Here is a 23,861-nt window from a genome sequence, read left to right on the forward strand (position 1 = left end):
AGACTTCCAAAACAGTGTGGAATAGCTGTGGTGAAGTAGGCATCCTTGTCTTGTTTCTGCCCTTAGGAGAAGAACTTTTTAGTTTTTCACCATTGAATATGGTGTTAGCTATGGGTTTTCATAAATGTTCTTTATCATACTAAGGAAGTTCCCTTCTAGTTTGAATTTTTTTTTCATGAGAGTGTTGAATATTGTCAAATGCTTTTTCTGCAAAATGATAATGTAGGGTGTTTTTTCCCCCTTCATTCTATTGATGTAGTGTATTACATTGATTCTCTTATACTGAACTACCCTTACATTCCTGGGGTAAGTCTCACTTGTGCATGGTATATAATTCTTTCAATGTGCTATTATCCCCTTATATTCTTACTTGTAGTTAAACTTGGAGTATAGGCAACAGCTGGGAATATAGACACTATACCAATCCATAGGAAGATAAGACAAAGAAGGGATATTACCTTACCATATAGCTCTAAACTATACTGCAATAGATATAAAAGTATATACTCACTCATTTGTGTGTCTGCTCATGGTCAACCTTAAATGGGCCAGATCTCACTGGTTGTGTGTGTGTGTGTGTGTGTGTGTATATATATATATATAATATATATATTATTTAGGGCTTCTTAACTCTGAGAATCCTTCCACAGAAAGCATAATGTAAACCAATTGTTTTTTAATTTTATCATGTTTTATCTATTATACTTGCAATTATATTTTTATCTTTATATTGCCCTATAACTTTCATATAAGTTATGTGCCTTCATTATAAGACTTATTATCTCCTAATGATAATTTTGATTTAAGCTTTGATACATTTTTAAACTTGGACCTTAAAAATATTATTTACTCTGTCATGATCATCTAATTACAGGGTGTGTGCACCAGAAGAAACCACATTTCACCTCCTACACTTGTCTTTAATGAGAGAATATATTGACTATGAGTTTTCAGTACTAAAAGTAAGTATTAATACAGCCCTAGTTGAAAGATTTATATGCAGAAATTTCCATTGGATTTGACTTTGTTCTGCATTTTACTATAGGAAAAGATCACATTTAAATATGATATTGAAAGAATAATAGATGATTGGATTTTGATGGGATTTCTTGTTGGCAATGATTTCATCCCTCATCTACCTCATTTGCATATTAATCATGATGCACTGCCTCTTCTTTATGGAACATATATTACCATCCTACCAGAACTTGGGGGTAAGAAAAATTTAACATTCGCTTGAGGCTACTTTTTATTAATAATTTAGCACTGACTTACCCTAAAAATGTCACTCAGTTTATTAGATTATTGCATGTATGACTAAAGTAGAAAAATATTGGGGGTTTCTTTTGTTCTAAGGTGCCAAAGTCTGAGGCTGTCATTTTCACGTGATTCATAAGAAAAGAAAGAGAACAGAGTTAAGCAACCTCACTTATTGATTGATGCCTATCTAATCTTTGCCTTTAGTTCCTTAAGAAAGCCAGCAGAACTTGTTGACTTCACTTAACTCCTTTCATATTTAAATGAAGAAATTCAGTTTTTCTGAAAAGATATGCACCAGAGTATTCAATATGAAGGAAAGCGTTTTCAATTAAAAAGGAAAATTGACAAGTAGTGTTGACACTGAATAAAACAGATAACATAATAGCAGGACACTAGTCCTTTCATTAAGTTAACATATCAAATTGATCTAGATAGTTTCTAGAACATACTAATTATTACCTAATGTCATTGGGAATGTGAGAGGGTTGTTATTGTGAACCTGGAATTTCTGATATTTTGCTTTAGTACTTCTATTTTGTATATTATGGTAGCATAAAGTTGATAGAAACTAGGACTTCTTTATATTTAGCCCAACATTGAGTGTTTTTCTTGATTAGTACGGTAGAATGTTAACGTTTTGTAGAAGCAATTTTGTAGAATTGTTTGGAAAAAATAATGTCAGATTTTATTACAAATTTAGATTTTATTTCTTTTAGGTTATATTAATGAAAGTGGGCATCTCAACTTACCTCGATTTGAGAAATACCTTGTGAAACTATCAGATGTAAGTAGCTAGCAGTTTTGGCTTTCCTGTCCCAGGGTAGCTGTAAATGGTCAGTAACCAATTATACAATACCAGAAGAAAGAGTTTTATAATTCTATTCCAATTGCTCATTCAGAATAAATAGTTGCACCTAAATTAATTTTATTTTTATTTGCTTATTTGTAATTTTCAGAGTAACAAATGAGGTGCCATGTATATAAAACAGAACATTCTTCAATTTCCTATGCCCTAGAAGTAGTCACTGTTAAAAGTTTGGTTTGTGTTTTTCCAGACAGACTTAAATTATATTTAAATGAATTTAAATATTTCTGTACAGTTTGATCGGGAACACTTCAGTGAAGTTTTTGTGGACCTAAAGTGGTTTGAAAGCAAAGTTGGTAACAAGTACCTCAATGAAGCAGCAGGTGTCGCAGCAGAAGAAGCCAAGAATTACAAGGAAAAGAAAAAATCAAAGGTGTTCATTTTTTTAGGTGTCCTTTCATTTTTTTAGCTGTAAAGGTAAAACTGGTATTCCTTGTTTCTCATTTTCCTTCTTATGATTTTGGGGTTGCCTCATTTCATTTTTGTTTCTTCTTTTCTATAGGCATTGAAGAAATTGTTTTGGCCTCTTTTTCTCTGTTAGATTCTGTCATTTCAATCTGATCTTTAAAAATCAATTTCTAATTTTTACCCTTAAAGAACATTGTGTTTTCTTTGATCTTCCATTCTATTAATAAAAGTAGAAAACATTTCTAAATATAAGATCCCAGCTATTAGTTATCTTTTTAAAACAATTATGTAAAACATGTTATTTTAAAACAATGGACTAGTTTTTTAAATGTGGATGTTTATAGCATTTCACATTACGAACATTAACTAGATCAGTGATTTTTCTCTAGAAATGATTTATAAATAAAGTCATATAAAATACAATAGACTAGGTTAAGAGTAATTAATCGCATAATATCTAGTAAATGTTATGTGCCTAATAAATAAATAATAAAATCAATTATAATATGTTGGTACCCTGCAAAACATCTCTAGTAAGCTCCAAAGAATGTCTTGTGTTAGCTTGAAAAATAAACCTCTTCTGAAAATTTCCTCAGCCTATTCAATAGTTGTTGGATTTTGCCGAGTTTCCTGCACTATCTTTGCTGTGCTGGGTCTATTTAGGTTCAAACCTAATAAATCTTGCCAGGAGGGGCAACTATCCTGGTTTTCTCCAGTGTACTCCATCTAATTACTTAGCTCTTCCTCAGTGGAACTTGGCAGCAGTCAGTCTGCATTCTGTTTTTCTCTCCTAAGAAAACATGCTCTGCAACTTTTTGGGAACCTGTGCCAGAAACCTTACAGGTCAATAATCCCTGGGATCTCCCACCTCAGCTCAGTCCTTGAACTTCACCAGTCTTCCAGCTATATATGGCTAACATTAGAGACACTATGCAGGAATAGCCCAGGCATAGGAAGTTGAATAGAGGTAATAGGTTGGATGAAGAAAAGGTAATGGGGATAAGTGAGTAGGAAGAACTAAAGGGAGTCATTGGCCATAGATTGGCAATCATAGGATAGAGGAGGAAAGGATTGAGATCACAAGGGAGGAAAAACAGATGAGCAAGATATGAAGGATATTGTAAGATGGAAGAACTGTAGAAAAGCAAATGAGTTACATGGAAGAGAAATGAAGAAGTGGAAGATAGATAACAGAGACTTAATAATGATGGGGCCAGTAATCCTAGAACTCAGCCTGTAATCCTAGAACTTTGGGAGGCCAAGGCAAGAGGATTACTTGAGGCCAGGAGTTTGAGACTAGCTAGAGCAAGAGCGAGACCTTTGTGGTGTCATGTGCCTGTAGTCCTAGCTACTTGGGAGGCTGAGGCAGGAGGATTGCTTGAGCCCAGGAATTTGAGGCTGCTGTGAGCTATGATGACACCACTGCACCCTAGGCAGGGCAACAGAGCAAGACCCTGCCTCAGGAAAAAGAAAAGAATGGTGGTATCCAGAGACACAGAAAATAAGTGACATTTGTAACCATTGAATTCAAGCATAAACAAATAGATTATTTTAACAGTAGCCCAGAATTTGACACATAAAAATGTTAACATTGATAAATGAGAAAAGGATTTGGTATTGTGTACTTGCCTCTAAAGAAATGAAATATTCTTGAAGTATTTTTTCTTTAGAGCACATATATAATTATATATTTTTTTCTTTATCTTGGTGAGGATTACTTACAGATCTTTGAAAGGCCTGAATACTAAATTCTACATAATCAAAATGTATAGCTTTATGAAATAAGTGAGAACTAAAAATGTTTGTACATTATCTAAAGATTTTTTTTTAAATAAGCTTTTGAAGAGTGTCTCTTAAGGATCATTGCAATTATTTTTAGTATTTTTAAAATCCCCCTGTTAAACATCTCACTTTGAAATATGTCTTGCCATTCATTTTATGTTGTTTTATAATTTTTATAGAGCCAAGAAAATTCTATATGTTGGGCTGCTTTAGACAAAAATGAAGGTGAAGTGGTGACTTCTAAGGGTGAGTACAAACTATGTATTTTGATAAGTATTATTTTGACAAAATAGTTGTTATACCTTTTTATTTATTAGTACTAATTTAGTAATGTTGGGTGAAACAGATTTCTGTGTTAACTTAAAAGCATCAACTTTGATATGCATTTATCAAAGCATTAGGTGGCAAAACAGGGTATTCATAATTGTCAGTCACTATCTTTCTGGCTTTTTTCCCAGATAATTTAGAAGATGAGACTGAAGATGATGACCTATTCGAAACTGAATTTAGGCAATATAAAAGGACATATTACATGACGAAGATGGGGGTTGACGTAGTGTCTGAGTACGTTTTTGCCAATGCTTTTACTTTAAAGTAGTGAAAATTAGATTCTACAGTTCTTAAGAAAACAGCATGATTTTGATAAAGTAATGGGAGAAAAGGATTTTTTCATTTCATAAATTAATATAGATCTTTCAATTAGTATGGTTTTGGAGAAGGTGATAGTAATTCTGATATATATCATATTCCTATGATAAAAATTTCCACAGAGAAAATGATCTTTATACACATAATGTCTATGACAAATTTATTTATACTAGTAAAAAATTAAAAATGATGTAAATGTCCAATAAGAAGGCTCATCATAATCGGCCTTTGCTTCATCATCACTATCACGATCTTTGTGACCTCCCCCATGTCCAAAATCTGCAGAACTGCTAAATTGATACTTGCAGAAAGTTCATAACAATTTGGAAAGATGCTTATAGTATGTTATTAAGTACAGATTTTTAAAGGCAGGACACAAAATCATACATACAGTATACTCTCCTTAATAGTTGAAAAAAAACAATCTGAATATAGAAAAAAGAAATATACAATGTTGCTATAATGTGATAAAAATGCTTTTCTTGATTATCCAGATCTTCAGTAATGAAATGTTTCTTTTATAATAAAAACAATAGTATGCTTCATGTTCAAAACCATACCTCCCAGAAATATGGAGATATTTTGGCTTTATCCTAGGGTTTTTATTTGGTTTTGGGTTTTGTTTTTTTTTTGTTTGTTTGTTTGGTTGTTTGTTTTTTTGTTTTTTTGTTTTTGTTTTTGTTTTTTGGTGATTTGAAGATTTATTTTACCCGAACTTTAAATGATGGCTTTTGGTTTTTCAGAAAGAAGGAATTAGAGGGAATATTGTTCAGCAGATAGAACACTTTTCAGAACAGCTCATGGATATCTATTTAAAAAAAAAAAAACAAACATATAGCACTTTTCAAAGAGTGTTCTAAGCTTCCATAACCAGATTTTAAGATCTTCTTGATTTGCTCCTTTGCTTCTGTCAGATATCTTCCCAGGTAAAGAAGATTTCCATACCTCTCACAATCCTACCCTCACTATTTAAGAGAGTGGTAGTCTCACTTTGTATAGAGAGCTTCATTGGGTAAATCTTCAAACTTTAAACCAAAGGTGTAGTACATTAACTGAGTAAATATGCATGTCAGGTTTAACAATTTTGATAGTTGCTTAAGAAAATGATAAAGCAAACCTTTCATGTGACAGGATGGAATTTTTTTTAAAAATAATATTTTGGAATTTTTCTTTTTCTTTTCTTTTCTTTCTTTTTTTTTTTTTTTTTTTTTGAGATAGAGTCTCACTCTGTTACCTGGGCTACAGTGGCATGTTATCAGCCTAGCTCACAGCAACCTCAAACTCCTGGGCTCAAGCAATCCTCCTGCCTCAGTCTCCCAAGTAGCTGGGACTACAGGTGCACGCCACCAAGCCTGACTAATTTTTTCCATTTTTAGTAGAGACGAGGTCTCACCCTTGCTCGGGCTGGTTTCAAACTCCTGACCTCAAGTGATCCTCCCACCTTGGCCTCCCAGAGTGCTAGTATTACAGGCATGAGCCACCACACCCAGCCTGGAATTTTTCTAATTATAATTTTTAGCTATAAGTTTTACCTAATTCATTGATTAAATAAACCATGTGAGGTAAAATGTTGTATCAGCAGATGTGCTCTAACGACACTGGCCTATCTTCAAAATGTTATAATGAAAATATTCCTTTCTATTTTCAGTGACTTTCTCGCTGATCAAGCTTCATGTTATGTTCAGGCAATACAGTGGATTTTGCACTATTACTATCATGGAGTTCAGTCCTGGAGCTGGTGAGAGAATAAAAGCAAAAATAATGTTTGTATTTTTATAATAGTTCATTCTACTAGAATCTCATTGAGGGATCTCTTTTACTTTTATTTCTTCTTATGGTAATTTTTTTAAAAAATTCATACAACCAAGTTTAAATGAAATACAGGTAATCTATTAAATGAAAATACTTAAAGACTTTTATCTAACAAAGATGCTTCCAGCCCTAGCAGATGACCCATAATAAGAGGTCCTTGTTAATCTAAGGATTTAAAATTTTCTATCCAGATGACTTAAGTATGACAAAGTCTTGATAATTACTATGTCTGGGTGATGGCTATGTGTGGGTGTGCATTATATTGTCTCTACATTTTTTGTTTGCAAAAAAATTCTTTATCAGGAATAATTATGGAAAAATGGGCTATTTGTATATTAGGCTAAAAGGGTGAAGAAGAAAGGAGAAAGGAATTATTTGCTTTTACTGAAAATAATAATAGTTCTCCATTTCTCTCATGTTTCCTATTCTAGCAAATTTCATCTACATTTCTAAACTGTTCACCAAAATAGAAAAATAACAAACCAAAAAATGATACAGTGAATAGTCGAGGCTTTTAGGTGATAACATAGCTCTATGTTGTTTTGTTTTGTTTTATTTAAACCACTTCTGCTAGGCTCTGTTTCAGAGTGCCATCCAGCAATACAAACCAATGCAAAATAATGCAGTATTAATTATGATTTCACTTACTACTGGCCTTTGAAAAAAATTTTTACAATCACTAACCTGATTCTCAGGGCCCCTTTGAAGAACAATCTAATGAAGAAAATCCTTGATTTGCCATTTTTTTAAGAGGATGAATGTTAAGTTATTCCTATTGTATTGCTAGGCATTAAGGCCAGGCACTTAAAAAGCATGTTCTCATATAATCTTCACAAATATTTGAAATAAAGATTGTTTTCTCCCTTTTTTAGATAAAGAAATTGAGGCTCAGAAGGGTTAAGTAATCTTCCTAAAGATTGTATACCTAAGAATCAAATTTAAGCCTATCTGATTCCAAAGTCTGTGTATTTTCTATTCCACATGCCATTCTGCCTCCTACTTTTCCCCATTGTCTTGAAATGTATAGCATAATTATGGAATATAAAAACATTTGTTCAATTTTTTGGTATCCTGAGTCAAACATTAAGAGCATATTGAAATTTTTAAAAACTTTTAAAATTGTATGTTCAAAGCTTTGTAGAAATATTTATGCCTGTAGTTAAAGGTATTCAAAACAAAAATAATTAGTGGATGTGACTGATACATAGTTTAATCCTTATCACAAATAGAATAATATGCATACTATTTCCAAGGTAAAAGTTCTTAGAGCTGGCTGGTAATGGCCATATAAGCTCAGACTCATGATTCTCGCTCTCCTTGTAAACTGATTAGTGCTTTTATGAGAACATTAAGCTGTTCCCAGCCCCTTGCTTATCGGTCCCAGGCCCAAGTGACCAAACTGAAACTTTTCTGACTACGTATTACTTCTGATCCAATCTATTAATTGGAAGGTTCACGATCAACATTTGGGGAACTAAAAGAAGCATTATATTATATGTATCCTTCAATTACCTGATACATCCCAATTTTAAAAATGTGAAACTACACTTTAAAAATTAAGGAAATATAATGTTTGTTGCCATCACATGACCTAAATTTTCCAACAACACTAATTTCTTACATTCAAATGGTAAAATTATGGATGGTACTTTATTTTTCTTTAAAATTATTGCTATGCGTTGTTAAAATAAAATATGGATAAAAGTATATACTTAATATTGGCCTGTTTCATAAAGTTACAGTTGTTTAAAACTCAGTTTTGTTTTATAGGTATTATCCTTATCATTATGCACCATTCCTGTCCGATATCCGCAACATCAGTACACTCAAAATACATTTTGAACTAGGAAAACCTTTTAAGCCCTTTGAACAGCTTCTTGCTGTACTTCCAGCAGCTAGCAAAAATTTACTTCCTGTATGCTACCAGGTGGGTTTTAGAATTGAATGTTTTTTATGTCCTTTTTGAAATTTGGGAGCTCCTCTGGCAAACCTAGAAACAATAATACCTCAAGTTATTTAATAGCTAAATATATTTACTTTTAGTTTTAAATATAGTGTTTTTTTAACAGGTTGCTTGAAAAGTAATTCCTTGATTTAAAGTTAGCTTTGTTTTAAAAATGCAAAGAAACTCCATAAACCATTCAGAGCCTAGTTTCATTTTTGGCACATTTTGTCTCTACACTGAAGACAGTAAACTAAAACAGCCAAAATCTGAAACTGTCTACTTTGTCCAAACATTTGCAGGTTCATTCCTCTTCTCTTTTATTCCTTCCTTTTAGAATAGTAGTGATTCTAATAAGCCATTTATCTAAGTGCAGTATTACCTTAGTATATATTTGGATTTTAAGTATTTCATTTATCGGATTGTGAAATGAAAGGCTTTTCTTTGGTTAACATATTTCACATACTAGGAAGAAGATATCTCAGGGGTGATACGGTCACCAAAATTACACTATGCCTACTAAAGTGATTCTGAAGGTAAACTTTACTTAGTCCTTCTAGGGTATCAATCTGTTCTTTTATAATAATTCCATGGTCCGGTCCCAGGAATTGGAGTAGACACACCACACGTACCCTTTGCTACTTTAATGGTGTCAGGCTCCTTTCTGCATCTTTCTGAACCTTAACCTATCCTTGATCCCACTGTCCCTTTTTTCTTTTCTTAAGTTTCTCTGATGCTTTTTTTCCTGCCTTCAGTTATGTTAAGCTTTGATATTCAACCACTCTGGACCAGATGACCATGCAAGTATTTTATGGCCACATCTGTTTTAATTGCTCACTGCCCATGCCATGCTGTTTATTAAATATTTTGAGTATCACCCTGAGAATATGCTGGGTTTTAAAATTTTTATATCTTTGATATGCATCTTCTAGAAGACATCCTTATGCTTTCTTTGTCTACTTCTCTTATAAAACTCTAATAAAAAGTTGCATTACAGATTGTTTCTCTTTGATAGTCATGGTGCAGTGGTTCTTGAGATTTTAGGACTTTTTTTTCTTTTTAAATTACCTTAGATCCATGGTCCCTAACCTTTTTGGCACCAGGGACCAGTTTCATGGAAGACAATTTTTCCACAGACAGGATGGAGGGGGGCAGAGCTCAGGCGGTGATGCAAGGGATGGGGACCAGCTGTAAATACAGATGAAGCTTCGCTTGCTCACCTTCTGCTGTGCGGCATGTTTCCTAACAGGCCACAGACCAGTACCAGCCTGTGGCCCAGGGGTTGGGGACCGCAGCCATAGATAACAGTTGTTATTTTACTTAATACAGTTTATTAGGACATAAAGGCAACTTGTTAATTTGAGTTAAAAAATGAAGGACTTTTAGAAGCCTGTGAAATGAAATCTGAAGAAGAAAACAATTTAGGTGGTGGGTTTTATAGGGTGAAAAAACACTAAAAAGTAATGGCAAAATTAATGTTCAAAGTAAAGATAGTTTTGCTGTATAACTAGGTCAGTAAAATAGGAAAGCGATGAGTAGCAATGAAGTTAGAATTCTTATAGTTGAAAATCAAAATATAGCAAGTATATTGCAACATATCTAAGATATAAAACTTTAGTTTGCTTTACTTAGAAATTAATTTTAAACTATCATGTGGGGAAATGTAAATAAATTAACAAAAAACTACACTGATTTTGGTTCTTATATTTCTTTAACATTATTTCGTATTTTCACAGCATTTGATGACCAGTGAAGACTCTCCAATTATAGAATATTATCCACCTGATTTTAAAACTGACCTAAATGGGAAACAACAGGAATGGGAAGCTGTGGTATTAATACCTTTTATTGATGAGGTCAGTGTATGAACTAATTATATATACACATGCATTCTTAGTCAGAGATTATTTCAATATGTTAGTGAGCAATGGGTTTTAAACTATTTATGTTTTGTTAATAAGATTTAGCTACTCTCTTCATTATGTGCATGAAAATTTCTAGGATAAGGTTGGACTGGCTTTACTATTATTAGACAAAGTGGTCTTCAGAACAAGGAGTATTACCAGAGATAAAGAGATATTTCATACTGGTAAGAGTCAAGTCAGTTCAAAAAGACATAAAAATCGTAAATGTAGATACACTTAATAACAGAGCCTCACACACATGAAGCAAAAACTGTCAGAACTGAAGGGAGGAATAGACAAATCCATAATTATAGTTGGAAATTTCAATACTTTTCTCTGACAAATTAATAGCACAAGAGGACAGAAAATCAGTAAAGATAAAGAAGACTTGAATAATGCTATAAACCTACTCAACCTCATTAATATTTATAGAATAATACAGCAACTGCAGAATACATATTCTTTTTAAGTGAATAAGAAACATTCACTTAAATATTGAGTGAATAAAACATGTCTCAATAAATTTAAAAATAGTGAAATCATATAGGGACTATTCTCAGATCACATGGAATAAAATTAGAAATTAACAGCAAAGATCTGGAAAATCCCCAAATATTTTGAAAACAGCATACTTCTAAATAACCTGTACATGAAAGAAAAAAGTAAAAGGGAAATAAGAAAATATTTTGATCTGAATAATAATTAAAATGCAACATATCACAGTCTGTATGATGCAACTAAAGCAGGAATTAAAGGGAAACTTAAGGTTCTAGATGTTTATACTAAATAAGAAAAAGATTTAAAATGAATGATCTAGGCTGGGCACGGTGGCTCATGCCTGTAATCCTAGCACTCTGGGAGGCCAAGGTGGGCGGATCGTTTGAGCTCAGGAGTTCCAGACCAGCCTGAGCAAGAGCGAGACCCTGTCTCTACTAAAAAAAAAAATACAAGGAAATTAGCTGGACAACTAAAAATATATATAGAAAAAATTAGCAGGGCATGGTGGCACATGCCTATAGTCCCAGCTACTTGGGAGGCTGAGGCAGGAGGATTGCTTAAGCCCAGGAGTTTGAGGTTGCTGTGAGCTTGGCTGATGCCATGGCACTCTAGCCCAGGCAACAGAGTGAGACTCTGTCTCAAAAAAATAAAAATAAAATAAAAAATAAATAAATGATCTAAGTTTCTTCCTTAAGCTAGGAAAAAAAGAGGAAATTAAACCCAAACTAAGCAGAATGATAGCAGAATAAAGATAAGAGCAGAAATTCATGGAAAATGAACAAATAATAGAGAAAAATTAATGAAATGAAAAGTTTGTCCTTTAAAAAGATTAATAAAATTAATAAATCCTAGCTAGACTAATCAGGAAAGTAAAAAAACAAACAAACAAACAAACAAACAAACAAAAAGGGGGTGGGGGACACAGAAATTGCCAATAGTAGAAATGAAAGAGGAGACAACCTATAGATCTCACATATAGTAAAAGGATTGTTAAGAAATATTATGAGCAACTTTATGCCACGAATTCACCAGCCTAGATGAAATGAATACATTTATCACAACTTAGCAAAACTGACAGAGATATAAAAATATGAATAGTCTTATATCTACTAGACCCTGATGTTTCCACTTGTGAATTCTAGCAAACATTTAAGAAAGAAATAATACATAAACTTTCAGAAAATAAAAGAAGGGGATCACTTCCCAGCATTTTATTATACCAGTATATTCCAGATACCCAAACTAAATAGTGGCATTATAAGAAAAGAAAATTACTGACTGATATCCTCCTTAAAAGTAGATGCAAAAACTCTTAAGAAAATAACACAAGATAGAATCCAACAATATATAAAAAGCATAATACTCATGACCAAATGGGATTTGTTTCAGAAAAACAAGGTCAGTTTGCAATATAACTTACCAGGCTGTCAATATTCAGCATCCAATTTTAATGGAAACAAACTGAGAATAACAGGAAACTTCCTCAACTTGATAAAGGGCATATAAAAAAATCCTACTACAAACAACATACTTAGTAGTAAAAGAATGACCATTTTCCCTGTAAAATCAAGAATAGGACAAAGATATCCATCCATTCTAACTACTACTCTCTAATATTTTACTGGAAGTCAAATTGAGGAAAAGAAGTAAAAGGCATGCAGATTAGAAAGGAAGAAGTAAAATTCTATTTGCAAGTGGCATTAGTATTTACAAAATACTAATATAAAAGCTAATTGTATTTCCATATACTAACAACAAACCATTGGAAAATATGAAATTTTAAAAATTAACAGCTTTTAAAATTTTACTTAAAATAGCATTAAAACTATAAAATATACAGCTATAAATTTTATAACATATGAGCAAGCCCTCTACCCTAAAAACTACAGTGTTGAGAGTTAGAAAACCTAAATAAATGAAGTGATATACCATGTTCATGGATTAGAAGATTTACCATTGTTGAGATATAAATTATTCCCAAGTTGATCTTCAAACTCAACATAATCCACTGAAAATCCCAGCAGGTTTTTATGCAGAAAATGGAAATTTGACTCTAAAGTTTTTATAAAATTCCAAAGGAGAGTAGCCAAAACAATCCACATAAAGAACAAGGTTGGAGGACTTAACATGACTTGATTTCAAGACTTACCATGAAGTTACAGTAATCAGGATAGTTAGTATGTTGTTACTGGTGTAGGAATAGATCAATTATAACAGAAAGAGTCCATACACTGTGAAGTTAATTCATCTTCAGTTAAGGCACCAAGGCAATTTGATGGGTAAAGAAAGAGCTTTTCAACAATTTGTGCTGGAACATCTGGCTATGTGTATAGAGAAAAGTGAATCTTGCCCTATATCTCATACCATACACAAAACTTAGTTCAAAATATATCATAGATCTAAATGTAAAAACTAAAACTATAAAATTTCTTGAAGCAAACTCAGGAGAATTTAAATGAAAATTCACAAAGCACTCATCATAAAAGGAAAGAATTGAGAAAATAAATTTCACCAGAATTTTTAAAACTTGTGCTTATCAAAAGACATTGTTAAGGCTGGTGCAATGGCTCATGCCTATAATCCCAGAACTTCGGGAGGCCAAAGCAGGAGGATCACATGAAACTATGAGTTCGAGACCAGCCTGGCCAACATAGTGAGACCCTATCTCTACAAAAAAATTTTGAAACTTACCTAGGCATAACGGTGCATGCCTGCAGTCCTAGCTACTGGGAAGGCTGAGGCAGGAGGATCCCTTCAGCTTAGGAATTGGAGGCTACAGTGAACTGTGGTTGGATCACTGCACTCCAGCCTGGGCAATAGAGTGAGGCCCTGTCTCAAAAAAATAAACAAAGAAAAAAAAAAGACACTGTTAAAAAATGAGCTGATAAGCCACAGACTGATGTCTTATATGTGCGTAGGATTGGTATCCAGAATACATAAACAACTTCTCCAACTCAGTGGTGAAAAGATAAAGAAACTAGTTTTAAAAATGGGCAAAATATTTGAAGGGCCATTTCACAAAGCTAGATATATAAATAACAAGGACATGAAAAAGTGCTCAATATCATTAGCCATCAGGGAAATGTACGTTTAAAAAAAAGAGATATCACTATACTACATTCCAAGTAGAATGGGAAAAAAATTAAAAGACTAGCCAGGCACAGTGGCTCATGCCTATAATCCCAGCTACTAGGGAGGCTGAAATGGGAGGATCTCATGAAGCCATGAGTTTGAGACAAGCCCGGGGCAATATAACGAGACTCTGTCCATAAAAACAATTTTTAAATTGGCCAGGCGTAGTGGTATGTTCCAGGAGTTTAAGGTTATGGTGAGCTCTAATCGTGCCACTACAGCCTGGGTGACAGGGTGAGACAGCATCTCTTAAAAAAAAAAACTATAAGATAGACAATACCAAATATTAGTGAGAATGTGGAGCAACTGAAATTTTCTTTTCTTTTTTTTTTTTCTTCTTTTTGTAGAGACAGGGTCTCGCCTTGTTGCCCAGGCTAGTCTTGAATTCTTGGGCACAAGCTATCTTCCCGCCTCAGCCTCCCAAAGCGCTGAGATTACAGGTGTGAGCCACCACTCCCAGCCTGAAATTTTTATACACTGATAGTGGAAGTATAAAATGGACAAGCCCTTTGCATGTCTACCTGGTAGTTTCTCATAAAGTTAATTATACACTTATCCTAGGACCCAGTGATTCCATTCTTAGATAATTAGCAAGAGTAGAGGGGAAAGTATGTTTTAAAAAAGTCTTATACAAGAATATTCATAGTAATTAAGAACTGGAAACAACCCAATACCCATCAACAGGAGAATGGGTAAACATATTGTGGTACAGGTTAACCATCCCTAATCTGAAAACCCCAAATTTGAAATGCTCCAAAGTCCAGAGTTTTTGGGTGCTGACATGACGCCACAAATTGAAAATTCTACACTTGATCTCATGGGAAGGGTCACAGTCAAAACACCATAAATGACCTGAAGAAATAGAAGGATAAGTTGTTAAAGTTCTATGCTGAAAGTGATCAGAAGTTAATGAAAGGCCGGGCGTGGTGGCTCACGCCTGTAATCCTAGCACTCTGGGAGGCCGAGGCGGGAGGATTGCTTGAGTTCAGGAGTTCAAGACCAGCCTGAGCAAGAGCGAGACCCTGTCTCTACTAAAAATAGAAAGAAATTAGCCAAACAACTAAAAATAGAAAAAATTAGCCGGGCATGGTGGCTCGTACCTGTAGTCCCAGCTACCCGGGAGGCTGAGACAGGAGGATCGCTTAAGCCCAGGAGTTTGAGGTTGCTGTGAGCTAGGCTGACACCACGGCACTCTAGCCTGGGGAACAGAGTGAGACTCTGTCTGAAAAAAAAAAAAAAAAGAAGTTAATGAAAAATACAAAAATACTATATAAAGCTGAAAATGAAGATATCAATTGTGTATTGAAAGATTGTATCCATCAGCACTACAGTGAACACATGCCACTGAATGGTATGCAGATAATGAAATAAGCAAAGATCTATCACAGAGATCTGAAAATTAAAGAGAATTGTGAGCATTCAACAGGCTTGTTGCAGAAATTTAAGAAAAGACACAGCATTGAATTTTAAAAGGTTAGGTGTGATGATGCTTATCACAAAACATCAAAGAAATTCATTGCTAAGTTTGCCAAGGTCATTGCTGATGAATACCTGGCATCAAAACAAGTCTATACTGCTGACCAAACATCACTATTTCAGTGATATTGCCCCAGAAAAACACTGAGTACAGCTGATAAGACAGCCCCTACGGGAATTAAGGATGCCAAGAGCAGAATAACTGTGCTGGAATGTACTTATGCAGCAGGTGCACATTAAGTTGAACTTGCTGTGATGAGCAAAAGCTTTCATCCTTGCTGTTTTCAAGGAGTGAATTTCTTACTAGTCCATTATTATGCTAACAAAAAGGCATGGATCACCAGGAACATCTTTTCAGATTGGTTTCACAAACATTTTGTATCAGTAGCTTTTGCTCACTGTGGAGAAACTGACTAGGTGACAACTGCAAGATTTAGTTATTCCTTGACAATTGTTCTGCTCATCTTTCAGCTGAAATTCTCATCAAAAATAATGTTTATGCCATGTACTTTCCCCCAAATGTGACTTCATTAATTCAGCCAAGTGACCAGTTGTATACAAAAAATTATTGCCCAGACCAGTGTCAAGAGGCTTTTTCCTTGTGTTTTATTCTAGTAGTAGTTTTACAATATAGGGTCTTAATGTTTAAGTCTTTAATCCATTTTGAGTTGATTTTATATATGCTGTAAGATAAAGGTCCAATTTCATTTTTCTGCATGTGGACATTTAGTTGTCCCACACCATTTATTGAAGAGACTATCCTTTCTTTCCATATTGTGTTTTGACACCTTTGTCAAAGATCAGTTGGCTATAAATCATGAATTTATTTCTGGGCTCTCTATTTTGTTACAATGGTCTATATGTCTTTTTTTGTTGAGTACATTTTCATATATGTTTACCCATTGCATTTTCTCATCTGTAAATTGCCTGTTTATATTTGCTCCCTCATTTCTCTTTTTTTTTTTTTGTTAGCTACTTTGTACATTAGGAGTAGTTTTCCCAGTATTGCATTTGTCTCTTGATTTATTTGTATGTGGCATCTTCTGTCATGTACATTTTCTTTACTTAAAAATATCTTTTCCCTTAAGGCTGCCAAATATTTTATGTCTTGCTAAATAAGAGTTTATCACTCCAAATGATCAGTACTCACCTAAATTTTTTTTCTGATATTTTTATTGTTTTATTATTGTGATACTTGTTTTTATGTGATATGAAATTTGGAAGTGGACATGCTTTTTTTTTTTAGCTGGATAGCTAACTGTAACAGTATCATTATTTAAATATTAGAAATACTACCTTTTGGCTGGGCGTGGTGGCTCACACCTGTAATCCTAGCACTCTGGGAGGCTGAGGCAGGAGGATCGTTTGAGCTCAGGAGTTTGAGACCAGCCTGAACAAGAGCGAGACCCCGTCTCTACTAAAAAAAAAAAAAAAAAATAGAAATCAGCTGGACAACTAAAAATATATAGAAAATATTAGCTGGACATGGTGGCACATGCCTATAGTTCCAGCTACTCAGGAGGCTGAGACAGGAGGATCACTTGAGCCCAGGAGTTTGAGGTTGCTGTGAGCTAGGCTGACGCCACGGCACTCACTCTAGCCTGGGCAACAAAGCGAGACACTGTCTCAAAAAAAAGAAAAAAGAAATACTATGTTTTGACATAGATTTGGATCTGTTGAACTCTATTCTGTTCTTATCTTTGAGTCTCTTGTAGTGCCAATACTAACGTATTTTGATTACAGTAGCTTTATAAAAAGTGATAATATCTACTAAGACAAGCCCTGAGTTACTTTTTGCTGTTCACACATTCATTCTTCCATATGAACACTACCATCATTTTTCTTTTTTTTTTTAATATTTTAAACCATTAATATTCTGATTGGAATTATGTTAAATGTATAAGTTCATTTGGAAAGATGGACATTACTATACCACTGCAGAATTTGTAAAGTAAGAGATTAATGCTCTATGAGCTATGATCTAATAATTGTGATAATTTCACATTTAAAATTTGATTTTTTCTGCTGTTCTTAGTGGCTACCGTTGGAGTAATAGCTTCAGAGGAATCTGCAGTGGCAAGAATATTCTAGGGCCTTTAAAGCAATAAATAGCATATCATTTTTCTATATAATAAAATGGAAGAGTTTCATTAATTAATATTTTTTTTTTGAAGAACATAGTGATTCAGAATATGGTAGAAAAAGATTTATTCTGGATGTTGAGATTACAGCATTTTTATACTTTTAACCCTTCTCTTCAATCTTTATATTTAGAAACGATTGTTGGAAGCCATGGAGTCTTGTAACCACTCCCTCAAAAAGGAAGAGAGGAAAAGAAACCAACACAGTGAGTGCCTAATGTGCTGGTATGACAGAGACACAGAATTCACCTATCCTTCTCCATGGCCAGAAAAGTTCCCTGCCATAGAACGATGTTGTACAAGGTAATGTTATTTGGTAACTTTTCAATGACAGAAGAGCCCCCTAATACCAAAAAAAAAACTTTGAATATCTCTTTGGAGAATTAGCAAATACTTTATGACAGTTATAGTCGTTTGATAATTAAGGATCTAACCATCTCTCACTTGTTTCTATAATTCTTCACTTTGGTCAGATTCTACTTTTTTCTTCCTCTGTTAAAAGTTGTTTGTATTTTTTTCTCCCTAATGTATATCATTGCCCTTTGTCTCCCTCAAGTGGATATGTGAATTTTTGTTTCCATTGTCAATGTCTCATCCCTCAGCATTATTTGATATGCTATGACTTTGACTTTTACAGCCCCCCATCACCCAATAAGGAAGAAGAAAAAAAGGAATGAAGGAGTCCCTCTATTTTCTTACCTCAAGCCCATTTTTTTCTTTCTCTTGCTCATTAAAATATCTTTCTTGTTTCTTCTCTCATCTTCCATGTGCATAATCTACCCAGATGGCAATTGAGTTGGAAATAAAGTGAACATCTCTCAGTTATTATTTTTCCCTTCATAAAGCAAAGAAAAAGATGAAATATTTATCTTCCATCCTGGGTTTTGGAACATGGAGGATATAGAGATTTGCATTATGCTTTAAACTTTATTTTAAAGATTAATTATAGTTTTGAATTACTGAGGGAAACATGCACTCAGTATCTACCAGCACGATTGTGTCTGGACCAATAGCAACAGACAAGCTGGCTTGTTCTACTCTGTATTTTCTTTTTCTTCAAGAACTAATTGTCTTTCCTTTCTTTAAAAGCAAGGGTGACTCTTGCAAAATATTCAAGGGAAAGTTGAAAAACTGTAATCACTTGTAATGTATGGATTTTAAATTAAATACCTTGATTTATTATCTAGGTACAAAATAATATCATTAGATGCTTGGCGTGTAGACATAAACAAGAACAAAATAACCAGAGTTGACCAGAAGGCATTATATTTCTGTGGATTTCCTACTCTGAAACACATCAAACACAAAGTCAGTGGCTATTTATTTATTTTTTCATAATTTTTCACTTTATTGAATATGGAGAAAGAATTAAATTCTTTGAATTCTTTTAAAGTTTTTTTTGAAGAAAAGTGGCGTTCAAGTATTCCAACAAAGCAGTCGTGGAGAAAACATGATGTTGGAAATCTTAGTGAATGCACAATCAGATGAACTTGTAAGTATTTTATGTATAATTCATGTATTAGATGCTTATTATGAATAAAACTGTTTGTAGCTGCTTAGGTGTTTACCAAAGAGGTATAACATACTGTTAATCCAGGCGTTCACAATCTAAATAAGGTTACTACCAAGAAACATTTACACAAATTAGATAATAGTTCAAAAACCTATATAATTGTGACACAAGGAGTGGAAAAATTTTCCAGGAATTTTGAAAAGGAGATGAGCTATGCAAGCCAAAGATTTAGTATAGACTTGTAGATGAGAATAGTCTTGAACTGGGTGCTAAAAAATAGATTAGGACAAAGAAAAGAGAATGAGAGGAAAGGCATTCTAGTTGAAATAAATATCATGAGCTGGTAATTTTAGTCAAAAATAAATGGATACATTATCTTATTGTTTTCAGCCTTTTAGTATGTCTGAAATATTTCTTAATAGTTTTTTTTTAATAAATGTGATATATTTGAAGAGCAGAGGATTTGTGTTGGGAAATAGTAGAATATAAGGTTGAAAAAACAGGCCGGGCGCGGTGGCTCACGCCTGTAATCCTAGCACTCTGGGAGGCCGAGGTGGGCGGATTGTTTGAGCTCAGGAGTTCAAGACCAGCCTGAGCAAGAGTGAGACCCCATCTCTACTAAAAATAGAAAGAAATTATATGGACAGCTAAAAATATATATAGAAAAAATTAGCCGGGCATGGTGGTGCATGCCTGTAGTCCCAGCTACTCAGGAGGCTGAGACAGGAGGATCCCTTGAGCTCAGGAGTTTGAGGTTGCTGTGAGCTAGGCTGACGCCACGGCACTCACTCTAGCCTGGGCAACAGAGTGAGACTCTGTCTCAAAAAAAAAAAAAAAAAAAGGTTGAAAAAACAGATTGAGGCCAGATTATGGAGGACCTTGAATATCAGGCTAAGGAGTTTGGACTTTTTTTTTCCACGACTGTTACCTTGAAATTGATGTTTTTCATAGAGAGTAATTTGGTGGCAGTATAATGGACTAAATTGCACAAAAGAGAAATGAAAGAAAATGGGAAAGCTTGAAAGTTGAAAGGCTGTAGCTTTAGGTGATATGGACATAAACTGTGGAAGAAGTGGCAATAGATCTAGATGAATAAGACAAAATAAAATTGGCAAGTTTCATTATTTGTTCAAATAAATATAGGGGGTGAAAAGAGTAAGAAAATATTTATTACTCTGAGATATCCAGGCTAATTAACTATAAAATAATTGCAGTTTGCTGGATTAGAAAAGTTAAAATAGAGAGTAGCTAGTTTAGGGGGATTAATGATATTAATAAATAATGATGGAATTTTAAGGTGGTACTAGGATGTTTAACTAGAGCTGCCCTGCCAGCTGTTTTTTGACCAGTGCTCCCACAAGAGACATAAGCCCTGGTTCCCTAAGTCATTCATTTTGTGTAATAACTTGTCTTCTGTGTTCTTAGAATGGTACTAATTATGTACCATCCTTGGGAGAATGAGAAAAGTGTTTTCATTCTCGTTTGTGTTCTGTGGTTCAGATGAAAAACCTCAGCCTTTAGAAAGGCTGTTTATGTACTGTTAAATACTTGGAGCTAGAGCATGGAGGGAGATAGCGATATACAAGTTGTCAACAGAGTATTGGTGGCTGAGGCCTTTAGCTCATTTCCCTGAAGAAATGGTACACTGAGTGTTCATGGTCTCGCATAAATAACTACCCATTGTTATAAAGGATGGAAAAGGAACCAGTAAAAGTGGCATAGTAGACAGAGAGGTAAGAAAGAATGATTCCCAACTTAAATAGTATCACAGAAGCCTGGAGCAAGGGCTATATGCTACACAAATTTGAAGAAGAATAAAAACTAAAACAAGGTCTGTGAATTTGTTCATTAGGGCATCAATGTTGGCCACTGAGAATTCCATTCCAGTAGATTGTTGGAAGCAGAATTCCTGAGGACCAGGCTAGGTCTAGGTAGATAGGAAATAAAGTTAGCGGGTTTTAAGCCTTTGGTCAGTAAGTTTATCATTGAGAAGAAGCCTAGAAACATAGAGAAGAGGCAGCTCATCAAGCAAAATCCACACAAAAGAAGGGAGGTAGAGCTAATGGAGAAAGGAGATTTTAAAGCCATTGTAGAGGGAAAGGCTGTTAATGATAATAAGACTCTATGTGAGGTAATGAGGGATTTCATCTAGGGCTTAAATGAAAGGATTAATCTGGGAAAGGAAGACCACTTTTTCTTCAAAAGTTAAAGGAAAGGGTGGAGGAGTGAAATCAGAAATAGATGTATTGAAAGGAAAAGGATAATTGAGGGAGCCTATTTCTAATATTGAAACTTGTTTTATTTATCAGAATGGTTATTCTATTGTTTTGTATGTTCAAATTAAGAAATATCTAAATATCAAAATTAAAACGTTACCCCCCAAAACTCTGAAAAATAGTCATCTCTAATTGTTAAAGAAATATTTGTTAGTAATGATTAAAGGTAATAAACAGAAAAAAGATTAATGAAAATTTGTATTTAAACATCAATTTCTACTACAAAGTTCTTGTTGTTTTAACTATATAAATTGAATTGGATAGTACCGTTTCCTTTTAAAACTTGAATTTTTACTTAAGATATTATTTCATACAGAATATTTGTATGGCATTTTACAGTTTACAAAAGCCTTTGTGTATATTATTTTCTTTTATTGACAACATTAGAAGGTAGATACTATTTCTTATTTTCATAAAAGAAAACTGAGACTCAGTGGGATTAAATGATATGCCTGGGATTCCATAACTGAAAAGAATTTGAACCTAAATTTGGACCCATATCTCCTGACTTTAAGTCTAGTATTCTTTTTTTCATTACACCTCCACAAACTAAAATGAGATCCTATTTCTTAGGTTCTGTTTTTTTTTTTTTTTTTTTTTTTTTTGAGACAGAGTCTCACTCTGTTGCCCGGGCTAGAGTGAGTGCCATGGCGTCAGCCTAGCTCACAGCAACCTCAAACTCCTGGGCTCAAGCGATCCTCCTGTCTCAGCCTCCCGAGTAGCTGGGACTACAGGCATGCACCACCATGCCCGGCTAATTTTTTCTATATATATATTTTTAGCTGTCCATATAATTCTTTCTATTTTTAGTAGAGATGGGGTCTCGCTCTTGCTCAGGCTGGTCTCGAACTCCTGAGCTCAAACGATCCGCCCACCTCGGCCTCCCAGAGAGCTAGGATTACAGGCGTGAGCCACCGCGCCCGGCCCGAGGTTCTGTTTTAAATATCTGACTATTTGATATGAAACAATGAGTATCCCTTTTCTAGACATTTCTGTTCTTTTCATTTTTCTCAGTTACCATGAAAAAAGTAAGATAATCATGAATCTAATTAGTAGAATCATAGAATTTTACAACTGGATGGAATTTTGTAAAGCAACTAATCCAGCTCATTCATTTTATAATTTAAGAAAATAAATGGAGATTGGAAAATTTTGCCTGTGTAAAGTTTTCTCTTGGACCTGAAATGTGAATGAACTTTTCTGTTTTTACTTTAAGAGTATAGAAAATGTAGCTTCATCAGTGCTTGGAAAATCTGTCTTTGTTAATTGGCCTCACCTGGAAGAAGCTAGAGTTGTGGCTGTATCAGATGGAGAAACAAAGTAAGAAATATTTGATTTATAATTTTTTAAATTATATTTGCTTTTTACATGATTCATTTCCTAACTGATAAAAATCATGCCAAGAACATTTACATTCTATAGTGAAAATGAAAGTCTGTAACGACACCACTCAAAGTCAGCCACTATTGAGTTTATTGTATATTCCTTGAGATATTTTCGATGCATATGTTATTTTTTTTCCTTCTTTTTCTCTCAATAGTTTGGAAATTATTCTGTTTCTTATCTAGCAGTGGTTACCATTATATTATTTAGCAAATATGTTTATCTTTCTAACAATTTATAGCATATGTAACCTTCCCTTTGCCATGCCCCTTCTGGGTTTCATTTAAATAATTAATTTTTTAAAGCACATATCTTCTATTTTAAGAAAAGTTTCATGACTTTTTTTTTCAAGTTCCCAGTCATTTTTATCAATGAATATTTAGACAAGTTATTCTTGTGTCACTTTTTACCATTATTTCATATAAACCTTGTCTTCCTGGTTTCTTGTTCTTTTTTTATTTTTCATGTGGCTAGGACTTTCTGAAGTAAATTTTTTTCAGAGAAAATGGGTGGATGTTGTGTTTTCTGAGTTATTACATGTCCAAAATATCTTTTTTTTCTTGTCTTCACACATAAGTTTAGAATTTTGGAGGCCCAGTCATTTTTCATTTTCCATTAGACCTCTTCATACATCTCTCAATTGTTTCTGTCATGTAGTGTTGTTGATGAGAAATCAATGCCAGTATGGTTTTCTTCTTTTGTTGGTATCTGCTTTTCTGTCTGAAATCTTGAGGATTCTTTTTTAATCATCAAAATTCAGTTCCACTACCTTTTTGATGAACTCCAATTTATCAACTTTTTTCTCTGTGCTTTTTGTGTCA

The 23,861-nt window shown here is 33.9% G+C and overlaps 1 protein-coding gene across 2 annotated transcripts in view; it reads left to right on the forward strand.

The window, feature by feature from the left end:
• Window positions 1–23,861, forward strand: part of XRN1 (5'-3' exoribonuclease 1) — a 116,122-nt gene that overhangs the window by 19,521 nt on the left and 72,740 nt on the right. For both annotated transcript variants that reach the window (XM_069473145.1, XM_069473144.1), the window contains exons 7-19: window positions 875–962; window positions 1,046–1,214; window positions 1,977–2,044; window positions 2,361–2,498; window positions 4,495–4,561; window positions 4,774–4,879; window positions 6,612–6,701; window positions 8,546–8,702; window positions 10,454–10,573; window positions 18,002–18,171; window positions 19,056–19,176; window positions 19,262–19,360; window positions 22,874–22,977. In XM_069473145.1, the coding sequence (XP_069329246.1) occupies window positions 875–962; window positions 1,046–1,214; window positions 1,977–2,044; window positions 2,361–2,498; window positions 4,495–4,561; window positions 4,774–4,879; window positions 6,612–6,701; window positions 8,546–8,702; window positions 10,454–10,573; window positions 18,002–18,171; window positions 19,056–19,176; window positions 19,262–19,360; window positions 22,874–22,977 (1,497 nt within the window). The remainder of the gene's footprint in view (window positions 1–874; window positions 963–1,045; window positions 1,215–1,976; window positions 2,045–2,360; window positions 2,499–4,494; window positions 4,562–4,773; window positions 4,880–6,611; window positions 6,702–8,545; window positions 8,703–10,453; window positions 10,574–18,001; window positions 18,172–19,055; window positions 19,177–19,261; window positions 19,361–22,873; window positions 22,978–23,861) is intronic.

The sequence above is a fragment of the Eulemur rufifrons genome, chromosome 7, assembly GCF_041146395.1.
Source record: "Eulemur rufifrons isolate Redbay chromosome 7, OSU_ERuf_1, whole genome shotgun sequence".
NCBI lineage: Eukaryota > Metazoa > Chordata > Mammalia > Primates > Lemuridae > Eulemur > Eulemur rufifrons.